This window comes from Seriola aureovittata, chromosome 17, assembly GCF_021018895.1.
Source record: "Seriola aureovittata isolate HTS-2021-v1 ecotype China chromosome 17, ASM2101889v1, whole genome shotgun sequence".
NCBI lineage: Eukaryota > Metazoa > Chordata > Actinopteri > Carangiformes > Carangidae > Seriola > Seriola aureovittata.
Genome location: NC_079380.1, coordinates 17,789,444 through 17,801,909, shown reverse-complemented (window position 1 = coordinate 17,801,909; position 12,466 = coordinate 17,789,444). Strand labels below are relative to the sequence as shown.

General features: G+C 39.1%; 1 protein-coding gene across 2 annotated transcripts; it reads right to left on the bottom strand.

The window, feature by feature from the left end:
- Positions 1 to 4,256: 4,256 nt before the first annotated feature.
- LOC130185043 (cytoglobin-1-like) lies at positions 4,257 to 12,458 on the bottom strand. 2 transcript variants are annotated; one of them, XM_056401255.1, is made up of 5 exons: positions 12,411 to 12,449; positions 9,812 to 9,905; positions 9,580 to 9,722; positions 6,089 to 6,320; positions 4,257 to 5,108 (listed from the first exon to the last, which is right to left on the bottom strand). In XM_056401255.1, exons 3-5 carry the CDS (start codon positions 9,720 to 9,722, stop codon positions 4,944 to 4,946), a joined length of 540 nt encoding a protein of 179 aa, XP_056257230.1. In that variant the 5' UTR covers positions 9,812 to 9,905; positions 12,411 to 12,449; the 3' UTR covers positions 4,257 to 4,943. The 2 variants fall into 2 exon arrangements, with proteins under 2 accessions (XP_056257230.1, XP_056257231.1); XM_056401256.1 differs by lacking the exon at positions 9,812 to 9,905 and having other exon boundaries at positions 12,411 to 12,458.
- Between the last annotated feature and the right edge of the window lie 8 nt (positions 12,459 to 12,466).

The window sequence follows — 12,466 nt, the reverse complement described above, 5'->3', positions numbered from 1 at the left end:
AATAATAATAATAATAATAACAATAATAATGTTAATAATAATACCCTAATATTGATGCAAAATTACAGACAGCAGCACTGGACCTGTATCAACAGAAATCAATAAACCAACCTCACTGACAAGGTAAGAATCAGGAAAATCTTGACTTTGAAGGAGTACTTAATTTATTGTAATGACAGCTGACATTATTTAAAATGCATTTTGGGGGCAGTTAGCATCACTGACCATTTTAAAGTACAGCAATCTGTGGTGCAATGTAGCCTATACCAATTTGTATAGCTTTTCAATCAATAATCAGGGAATTCACAATCTTGAGTAACATTGAGAGGCACACAAATGCATTTCATCACTTCATTTAGATAACGAGGACAACATAAATCTTTAAACAATTCACAGGATAGCAATACCTGCCATGTACAGTACAATGCATGCCTCCAGTCCCTATTTCACAGGAAACCAGGTCACTTATAAGATCTTAAGAGAAGCTACTCTTTAAGATACATCCAGTCAAAGCGCATACTGTACTCATACACACAGTTCACACAAACCATTACATTTGTCAAAGCAAGAAAAACATAAAATCAAGGAAATGATTGTGTTTTTTTATGTGGAGGCACAGAACATGTTTTATCATTTCAAACCACATTGAACTTTGAAGTGAAGCAGATGACAATTTAAGCAATTCAGTAAATTCAGTTGTTCATATGTCAGGTTTCATTTTCCAAGCTGGGAGTTCACTCAGTTGCTGTTTCCTGTTCCAGTAATGAGAGCATCTGCAGGACAGATAGGGGAAGCCATAATCAAAACGGACCTCACTTTTTCTTTCTTTCTTTCTCTCTTTTTTTTTTTTTTTTACTCCTTGTTGGAGAGTCTTGGCGTGAGCTGGTAAGTGCAGATGAATCAGAATGAGATAAAAGAGAAAAACCTAAAAAAGATTACAGGAAACCTTTCCTTTAGTATCCGGGGAAACAAGTCTTGAAAGCAGAGGCCACTGAAAAAAAGTACACAAAACAAATTAAGATTTAGTGCTTTTGAAGTTAGCAAGTAAATACACAGTTTCTCCATTTATTTTCTGGTTTACTCTAGGTAAAAAATAGCAAATGACAAAGCTCACCTGGTGCTCACCACCAAACTTGGGATGATGGCCCACTCTGGTCTTAGTTCATGTCTACAAGGGAGGGAAAGCACAAGGGAAGTGAAAGCTGACATGCATCCATGGGTGATGTAAAGAAATAATTGCTCTTAAAAAATAAATGACTCTTGACTCAGCTGATTACTTGCCTCCATAAAAGTGATTCAGATAAAAAGTAAAAGATAAGACGTCACTGTGACCTGCATGAAATTTCCATATAGTAGTCAGGAACCATGGTCAGTTAGTTTATTACTTTATGTGAAGGTCTTTCACAGATGCACTAAATGGTGTGGTTGTGGGGTGGTAATGTATTTATAATAACCCTCCAAAGAGATGATGGATTGTTCTGCCTCTGAATCATTTAGTATTAGTGATGTAGCAGGGAGTACTTAAAAGCTAAATGTGGGGCAGGCATCTTAGCTCTTTATGCATCTTTGCCTTTGTAACATGCTCCACTGCTCCACTTTCTCCCCGTTGTCTGGAGCACCTTCTGTAAACCCCCCCAATACACACACACACACCTACAATAACTGTCATGGTCTCTTCGTCTATCTGGATGTTTTCCTGTCACCCACTGTGATTCTGTTTTAGTGTGTTGGTTTTAAGTCCTGTAATGTATTTTATTTTGAATTTACAGCTTAATTCAATTTAATTTTGCACACTGTTGTTTTCATGTCTGCATATGGTTCTGGATCCATCTTAGAACCGGTTTAATTGAATTTAGCACTGAGTCAGATTTTTGGCACTGCTAGCACAGAATAAATGCGAAGGTTGAGGGTGAAGTATGAAGTTAAAGGGCAGGGTTTTTAATGTGCTTAAAGAAACGTCCTGGTAGTTTGCATCATCTTGGTTCCCTTGACAAAAAGCCAATGGGATTTCTGTATTAAAAAAAACACTGGCAGGATGAGGGAACCAGAGGTGCACCAATCTTCACTTATTTCCAGGTCTTTCTCATTCCTGCAGCATCCTGATGCATAATTGGCTGGTGATAATGTTATCGCAACTTTGGCTTGGTGACTACAAATTTATAGAAAATGGCAGTAGCACTCAGAAAAACTTCCCTAAAAAATTGCTCCATTTAAATCCAAGTCAATCTTAACTCATTATTAATTTAAACTTTATTATTAATTAAATTTTGCATGGTCAGCTGACCAGCTGTCCACTATTTAAAATATTCCCTAGGTCCCTAGTTACACTGGCAGTAAAACTGAGTTAGTTAACTGAAAGTTTACTAACTGAACAAAGAAACCTTTCTAATAATTTATTGTTACATACTATTGAAAAGCTGTGTTACCCAAAAAACCTGTTACAAAGTAGGGGAGTGGAGTTTGGAAGACAGCCTTAGTTGCACTTGCAAGTATCACAATTTTTGGAGGTTGACCTCTACTAGGCACTAAAAATCTGATTAACTCTGCTACTTAGAAGGCTAATAATACATTTCTGGAGTATCCCTTTATGGCACTGGTGGCCATTTAGTACATTTGCTCAGTCTGTTTTTATTGAATGATTTGTTTGTATTTCCTTACCCTGTGATGCTCACTGTCATTTTTGGGTTTCTGCTGCTCCATTGCTCTTCATGTATGGCACGTCTTTCTCAGTAGCCTCTTTCTGCCTGTGATGGGTGATACAGAACATAATACTGAATATTAAACTCTACATATTCATCATCACAGTGCCCTCTTTGTGAAGAATGATGAAGGTTTTGCTGTTTATTAGTGTAAAATTGTGCGAGCGAGCTGTTGCCATGCTCCATGGTGCTGTAGCCACATGGCATTGTTTGCCATTGCTGTGTGAGTGGCAAAGCAGGGCCGGAGGGCTGAGAAGATTGCACTTTGAGTCAATTAGCAGCCATGGACTCAAGAGCCCTGATGCTTTCCCCTCCCTACATCTCTCCATTAAAAAAAAAGAAGCTGGAATACACTGTTGTTATGTAGCAAGCCACTTAATCCACACACTGTTGCTCAAGGCAAACCTTAAAATAATCACAGGGGTGATTTCAAATCAATGATGCAGATAAGTCTCTCCCTCACTCTCCCACACATGAAACACACATGCGGTCTCTGTGTTAGCATATACGTGTGTGTCTTCGTATTCGGGTATGGGTGGAACTATTTTATGTAATTTATTTTATGAAGCATCTAATGCTTTTCTCACAAGCCTCACGTGGTTGAATTTGTCTGTTTTTTTTTTTTTTAAAAGACAGTTCATGATCAGTACTCACGGTTTGATTTTGTTGGAGAACCTCTGCCGCAGGATGAGAGCGATGGTGGTGAGGACCACCATAGTGGTACACATGGTCCTACCCCACGGATCTCCTGCCTTGGGACTGCTGGTGGTTCAGAGCACTGAGACTTCTCTTCCCATTGAAAGGCTTGAATGGCAAAAGGCAGAGATTGTGGTGTAACAATCTGACTATTCCCGTCTTTCCTCTTGGCTCTCTCTCACTTATGATTGGGGAGATTAGCTCAGAGGATTAGCTCGGATCAAGGGGGGGGGGTTAGATCTAGCTGGCAGGACTAGGAGGTAAACAAAGCATGCTGTGTGTTTCTATTCTGAAAACAACTCCACCTCGCCACCATAGCGTCAGCACAGCACGCCAAATCAACCTTGATAGTGTCTTTTTTGTTGAGAGAGGGGAGCATTTTGTACAATGGCCTGTTGAAATTGGCTTTGAGTGGTACTTTGGCAGCTTCACGGCATGCGTTTACAGTAAGGATTAACGCAGACCAATCAAATTACCGTATATCTGGATAATACTAATTCACTCTTATTGTGCTCAACTTACTTTGGGAAATGTTGGACCGTTGTTATAGATACAGTGGGACTGTTTTAAATATACCAGGTCCTCTAATGACATCCCTGCAGGCCAAGTGCAGTGTTCCTACATTATATTATAAGAAGAGAGAGCATAGTGGGATAAATGGGGGTATAAATAGGGACTTTCAGCAGCTGAGCCACTTATACTTAGCACTGCTGACTCAAGCAGAGAATAAGGGAGCAGTAGGCCAAGCGAGAGAAAGGAAAGGCCTAATTTTCTCGACATGTCTGTGAGTAGAAATGCAGGGGAATCAGATTAAAGCAGATACAAGTTTAAAAGGATTCAACGTCGCACTGTGACGCCATATGATTTTCTCTGTAGTTTTATTTCAAAATTTAGTTGAATACAGATACAAAGGTGAGTCATACATGTTCAATGGTCACACTAAACTGTTAAAAATGTAAAAATGTCTTGGTCTTCTTGATGTTTCGTAAGGTGGACACCAGTGGATACAGACTGATGAAAGGGAATATCAGAAAAAACGTTACAATATTTAGAAATAATGGTATTTACATGGCAGTTTCTGGATTTACACATTCAGTAGAAGGCACATCCAAGTCAAATGTGACCTCTTGTCCACCGTTGGGTTTATGTTTGCATTTTATTCCTCTTTGCTCTCTCCTTTAAATCGGTTGGTCCTTTACAAGAGTACAAAAACAAGGAGGAGAGCTTTCAATTTTTTTTTTTAACTTTTTCTCCCTCTTTCTCGCTCTCTCACTCACACCCAAACATGCACACACGCACACACACACTCACACACACACACACACACGCACACACTTTTAGCCATGAAATGGGAAAAGTACCTGTTCTTATTGTTGTTTACATTAGAGTGTACGTTCCATAGTTCATAACTATCTTAGATTACATCAAACTGTATTCCCAGATTACACTCAGTTGATTCCTCTCTCTTATGAGGATCTGGCCAAATAAAAAAAAAAAAAAAAAGAAGTCTCTGGGTGTGTATGGTCCAGTAAAACCTGACTAAAAGCTTCACCCGGTTGAGGTTGAGATCTTAGTCCAGCCCACTTCCTCATAGACAGCTGTGATACTGCAGTAGACAGTAGCCAAGAGTTTGGTCCAGGCCGCAGCCACCTCTGCTGTCACAACCTCTGGGAACTCCTCTCCCAAGACTTCCAGTATCACACCACTCAGGATCTGGGCAAGACACAAACACACGCAGTCATCAATCAAGACACCTTGAAGTTCCATTAAAGAAATAGTTAACAGTGAAAATATGCTTATTTGTTTTTGTGCCAAGATTTAGATGAGAAGATCGATACCACTCTCACATCTGTGTGATAAATATAAGTCTATAGCCAGGAGATGTTTATTTTAGGTTAGCATCAAATTATGAAATGATGCAGAGCAGCCATCTTGGCTCCGTACAAAGGTAAAATAATTTGCCAAACAGCGAAAGACATGTTGTGATTTCCTTTTTATGTTTTGGCTGGGACCAGCTGTCAGGCAACTAAAGGAGACTCAAAGAAGTCACCGCATACGTGAGGCATTCAGGCACAGTGCTGAGTTATAGTTCACCTGCATTCAGGAAGCATTCAGAGCCCAACACACAAACACCGTGCTCACACTCGTGAAAGAGACAGGAAAATAGACACCGTGTGTAATAATACGCTTTGGGTTGCCTTTAAGTGAATCAAACATCTACCAAGTGTTTTCCTCAGGATGTGGAAGATTAAAACAGGCTAAACACACTACTGAACAAAGAGCTTGTGTAATACTGAAGGTGACAAGAGAGAGGAAACAGATGGGATACTTATGTTTCATAACACGTCTCAATAGCCAATTCTTGCTTGACTATAATGTGTTTTGGCGGTCAATTAGAAAATCTTTACTCTCTAAATAAGAAATTATGGCTTAAAAAGTAATATGATTTGTGACATTATTGCTTGTCTGACATGCTTCAGCTCACAGTGAGCTAGGTGACATCACAGAAGCTACACCTATGTTTCTGCAGTTTGTTTTGGACTGGACTTTCTAGTGGTTAAAAATCACTCACAGCCATATTATTTTACCAATATCAATTCGTTATACCACAAACATCCCAAACTTTAGAAATAATGTGTGAGTGTGTGTGTGTGTGTGTTTGTCACTTCATCTTTTACTCGCACACACTTTACCTTGAAGTACACAGGCTCCACCTTGTGTCGGAGTGCGTGGGCCTTGCCCACCAGCTTCAGCACTGAGGCCACCTTGTCTGAGTTGTCAAGGCTCTCCACCAGTGTATTGATGGCATTCATGACTCTGTGAGCGTGCTTCCTAAGCTGGGCACTCCGCTCCAGCTCCTCCGGCTCCTCGATGTACTTGAACTGGCTGAAGTACTGTTTGGATGAGGGGAAGTTCACAAACAGCCTGTGAAGGAGGAGAGTTAGTGTTAAATTAGAGATATGAGCATGAGCAGCTGCTGTGAAGCTCTGCTAATCTCATCGCCCTTCAGCCTGCACCAGCTCCATCCTGCAAACCCATGTTCATTTTTTTTTTTCTTCAGCTGGCAAGATACCATAAGTAAACATCAGCTCTGACATGAGACTGCTGCATATTTTCCCTTTAAATGTTTGCTTTTAACTATTATCTAGGAACTGCGTGGTGTGTATTCCGAAATATTTTTGAAAAGAATTTAGAAAGTGAAGGAGAAACATTGTTCAATCATTGAATAACTGATGCCTTAGATTTAAAAGTCATTAACAACAGAAGCTATTACATTATTATAGTCTTATAAGTTTTATTATAGGCATATAAGTTATGAATGCATACTTTTAGAAGTTTACACGTTTGGTATGACTGTGATGGGTTTATCAGTACCATTAAATTCTAATTGTCTTGTCTATATTTCTGCTTACTTTGGCTAATGAAGTATAGCACTCATGCTGACATGCTGACCTCTTATTTTTCATCATTACTTCTTCTGATTGGGTGATTATATAATAATGTGCAATGGTCAAAAATTCACATTTCACATTTGTGGAAAAACTGTAGATCTTGCAGCATCTGCTAAAATAGTTCTGTACAGATGTTGATCTGCCTCTGATAGTGCCTGGGAGGAATTCTGTTTCATAACTGTATCAGCTTTGATAAATGCATATGTATGTATGTATGCTGTATGTTGGTAAAAGCTGGTCCAAGTTCCACCATGTAAAGCCAATGTGAGAGTTAACCTATTAAATTAGGGTTCTGAAAAAGCTTTAATTGTTAGTTAATTATACAGTATGTATCCACTTATCAGTGTCATGGAATTAATCATATCATGTACCCGAAATCTGGCCTCTGGATTCACCTATTCTTCCTTGTTACTATATGTGGTTCCCCCTTGGGAACCTGTTGACTCAGGCATCTGATTGTGGCTCCACCTTTTCTGTTACGCCTCAGAAAAGAACCCAGGCTCCTGCATGATTTCGCAATGTCTAACAAAAGGTGAAATGTGCTAATTAGAAAGAGCGAGATGAAAAGATTGTCACTGCCAACTCAGGCTACCTTGAGCACACCTGATGCCTTCCGTTAACTTTATGGTTAAGGCTGGAATCATTATTACTGCAAAGACAAATAATATTTTATCTTTCAATTTGCATAAATATTATATTCTTCACGTTTTCTGCTCAGTTTGCAGGTATAGATTTTTTATATTTCCTTGAACATTTCACCCGACTCACACTGTACTCTCTCTGACAACAAAAAGTTCAAAGACATTTTCTTTTAATTATATTTCTGTCTGACCCTCAGAGGTATCATGGAGAATTAGCAAAGAAGAACCTCAAAACTCACCCCCTCCCATGGTCTGGGAAGAGGGCCAATGCATCTGGTTGCTGGTTATCTATTCCTGATGTCCCATCTCCCTCTGCCTCTGAAACAACTAACACATAAAGGAAACACTTTTTTTTCTGTCAGGTCTGAAACATATGGCCAGATATATCAGAGTTTCACTTGTGAATTTAAATGTCTGAGAGTGGAGGAGGATGGAAGGTTGTGTCTTAATCTCTCAGCTCTGGGTTGAGGGCCTCTCTGCAAGTACGAGAGCAAAGTATTCCTAGTTTCACTGCAAACTAATGAGGAACCGCGGTGTTTAATCTTTCTCTCTTGTAATTGCATGACCTGTGGTTGCATATAAATAGCCTCATTAGTATTTAATATGGCCATTGGATTCTTAATCCTTCCTTATCTGTTCTTCAAGACTAAATGTTTTTCACAAATTTCATAGACATACTGCTATAATTGACTACTTTGGGGTCTTATCAGTTACCCTAAAGACAGTTAGTTGGATGATTTGAAGTAAATGCTGAGGTTCAGCAGAGTGACAAGGTCTTATGAGCAAAAGGAAATTTACCATGGTCATGATTATTGATCAATCCTCATTCCTCAAATTCCTGAAGATCGTAGGGTCTTTGTGAAGGAATGTGGAGACAGAAAATAAGAGGAAATTGAGTTAAATAGATTTAATTTCAAAATGTTTATTGTTTATTTATTGGAAATGTGTAACAGCTAATTCAGCAATCTATGGGAAAAAAAATTATATGATGATGATCGTACATGTACTCTGCGTTTTTGCTAACCTCCCTCTCAACTTTCACCTCCAGCAATCATGAGGGATTATAAAGGCATGCTGTGTCAAGCAGTGAATCTCGTCACAGGTGAAAGATCCTCAAAGCCTTCACACCAACAGTTGCCAAATCCCTGCAGATGTTTGAGTTTTGCAGCAGCTTCTTTTCTTGGCTTTCAGTGTAAACATTAAAGAGCGATAATGACACTGACCACACCAACTGCAGGAATCCTCCAACGAGACTGCATGTTGATCATAATTAGATACGATAGACTGATGAAGAAAATTCAGTAAAAACACCGACTTGGTGGTGACAGAAAACTCTTGTCATCCTTTGTTTTCTGAGAAAAGAGGGACGCTCTAAATGTCTAACTGCCAGTGATGGAGTCATGCTGCTGTAGGTTGCCTGGCTCTCTATACAGGCATTCAAAACATGACCTGCTCTGTAAGGGAGGGAGCCCTTTCAGAGCCAAAGATGCCTGAGTGATGGATTATAATGTTTATTCTTTGCCTCCACTGTTTGAAGAATAGGTTTAAGAAAATGCAGGAGGTGAGAATATCACAAGCAGATATATGACTGGCTGTGGACATTTTGGAAACTCTCGAAGTCAGTGCAATTAAAGTTTAGCACTGACTGCATTCTGAGAGAGGATAACCCCATAGCCTGTGAGTGACAGGAAAGCATCAGTTGGCCTTCTGGCTCCAGCAGGTGCAGTCAGATTACTGAGGGGAAAAGAGACAAAATGCTAATTTGACCTTATCAGGAGTGAACTAATTAAAGTTTCGGAGATCAGGAGGAAATTGATGAAAAGTCCTTAAAATAAAAATGGGATACTATGTATACTGTTTTGAGGGACATACAACAGCTGATCAGTAGATAAAGCAGCAACAAGCTGCATTTAAGTAAATACACAACCATGATAAATGGCAATGAATATCAAACTAGCTCAAATACAATGTGTCTGTCACCTTTCTAGCTTTATTTATCTGCAAAAATAATATCTTCCAATCTCTGTGCTTGACCTGCGTTAAAAAAATGTCAAACACTAAAAAGGAGAGTGAAACTACAGAAAGAAATACCTGACTAGTATGGCCACTCCAACATCATCGCAGTTCTGGTAGACTTTAGTCCAGGAGTCCTGGATCATCACCCTCTCCTTGTCAGTCAGTGGGCTTGGTTTCTCCAGGTGGTCCACCTCTCCCTCTCCCTGCATCCTCTCCATCTGGGAACACAGTTGTGCAGAGCTGAGCACGTGCAGAAGGCAGGGCTGATGAAAGTACCCCTCCCCCAAAATAAACACTATATTTCTACCTTTTTCTTCTCCTTCTTGATGAGAGAGAAAGAAAATCAGTTTCCCCTGTCCGCTCTCTCCCAGTGAGAATCTTTGCTCTCCACCACTGAATCTCTGCTGAGCGAGAATGTGAGTGAAGGAACAGGCTGAAAAAAAAAAAACCCCACAAGAAACACACGCAGCGAACGAGGAGGAGCCTCTGTACTCTCTATTTTACACTCTCCCTTCGCTCTCTCTCTCTCTCTTTCTTTCTCCCTCTTCCTACCTCACCTTTGTAAGTGGTGTTTGATGAAAGCATGATGAGATAGGAAACAAAATCCGTCATATGAGAGTCAAATATGTAATACGTGCAATGTGTGAGCATGGATGCACTGTAAGATTATGACGTTAGAATAAGATAAAGGAGCACACTCTGACCCTTCCTTCCAGAGTCACCATCCAGACTATCCAGGAGATTAACCTGTAATGATATTGAATTTCTCACAAAGCCCTGTCGACGTAAACATTAAAAACACTATTTTCTGACTGAAAATGAAGCAGCATGACGTCCATCAAAAATAGGCCAGGCGTCTATTCATTTTGGTGCGTTCTGTACTTCTAACAAGATACAGATTATATCAGTCCATTTTTCATTATTCTATCCTTTTCATTATATGCACACACCCTCAGGAGTGCCGCACGGCTCTCACCCACTGCACTCTTTCAAACACATACATTTTCCACCTTTGTTGTGGCAGGGGTTATCAGTGGGTCGTCATATCTCGCTTGTGTTGTCACAGCTGAAAACTTGAGACTGTTCTTGTTCAAGTTTCATAGTGGGCTGCGCCAACAGGGCCAATTAGTCAGGAATCTCTTAAATGTCAAAGGAGAGCACACACAGGAGCAGTGAGAAGACAGATATTGATGTCGAAACAAAAGCTACAACTGAGGTGATATTCTATTACTGTGGAGGTGCAATGTACAGTAGGTGCCAACAACGTAGGCACCCATGTTAAATATTGACAGAGTCCTTCAGAGTTTACCATTAACAATGAAGTTGGTGCAACAACTGGGCTTAAGATGTACACATCTCATATTTCTGAGGAGTCTCAGATATCTCAGCAAAACAACTCTTTCAAGCAGCTTTTATTACTTTCCCCAACAGCTGTACAGCAGAATTATAGCCAGTTATTATAGCAGCTAATCACATTATAAATATTGTAACTTTGGTTAATGGTAAATATTATTTAAATTAATCTCAGCCTCTCCTAATGAAAAAAACCAACAAACAAACAAACAAACAACAAGATCAGAGTTCATGTATCAGGCTTCTCATGCCACAGGTATGTGATTGTTAAACCAGTTGGTCACGGTTGTTGTGGATCAAGCAATCAAGGAGACTTGGTCAATGATTGTAGATCAATATGCTCTGCTCTTACTGGTTTTATGTTTCTACAGCAGATTTTATACTGCTTTATGATTATTTCTGCTGACCACACCCACCCAAACTGAGATACCAGTACATATGAATTATGTTAGGCTACACCTCTAACCCAGAAGAAAAACAGATCTCATGATATTATTATGGTACATCCTAAGGCATAACTCTGCTCAGTAGACACAAGGCTAATAAGTAATGACACCTAGTGGACAGTTGGAGTAACATTACTTTTTCGGTGCTGCCAGAAACACTATTTTTGAAAGTTAATTATAAATAGTCTATGACACCATGTGTACAAACAGGTGTTTTTTATGATTACTTAATACATCATTTAGGCAGGTTATCATCTAATCACAGACACTTTAAATGGCCATAATAATAATAATCCACGAACCTATGATGATCATCTCATCTATAATCCTGCCACTTGAGATGAGGGAAAACCTAATTATTAGGTTATAAACAAATAACTACATTATTTCATAGGAACGCCAAGTCTCTCTTTGGGGGCAGGCTCTTTAGGGCTTTTGCTTTCAGGGATATTTCAGTCACAACTGTATTAGGTGTCCGTTGGATTAAAAAAAGATACCAAGCTCGTGATTTCTTATTAAAATAGGATTTACAACGTGTGTGTTAACCTGTATAAAACCTATGAAACCTCGGCCCTCACTGAACAAAGACAACAATAAAATAGACAGTAATTGCAGGGCTGTTAAGTAGCCAAGTGCATTTACCCAAGTACTGTACTTATACAATTGTGAAGTGGCTGTATTGCTCTCCACTTACTGCACAATAATTAGTTGAAAGCTTTAGTTAATAGTTACTTTGCAGATTCAGTTTTTTAAAATACAAAATAAAATCAAGTTTATCATGATGTATTATTATAGATTAAACTACCTCACATCATATAAAGCAGCCTAGTTAAATAAGTCCCACCTTTACCATCTGCTGCATTAACTTGATACATACATTAATATATCAACAATTATTATCTTATAATATAATATACATTTTCTGAATTGCCCATTCTGCATGAAGAGTACTTACACGATGAGTATATTTCGATACTAGCTATAATTTTAATAAAGGCATTTTTTTTTGTATGTCTACATTGTCTTATAACTTATCTTACTTAACTAAAAGTTGTCAGTAATTCTTACATCACTGAATAATTAATATTTTAAAACAAAACCACTCACGCGCGATGTGACACAATCAAAACAGGTGCTCAAAAGCGCAGCCGGCAGGATTGAAC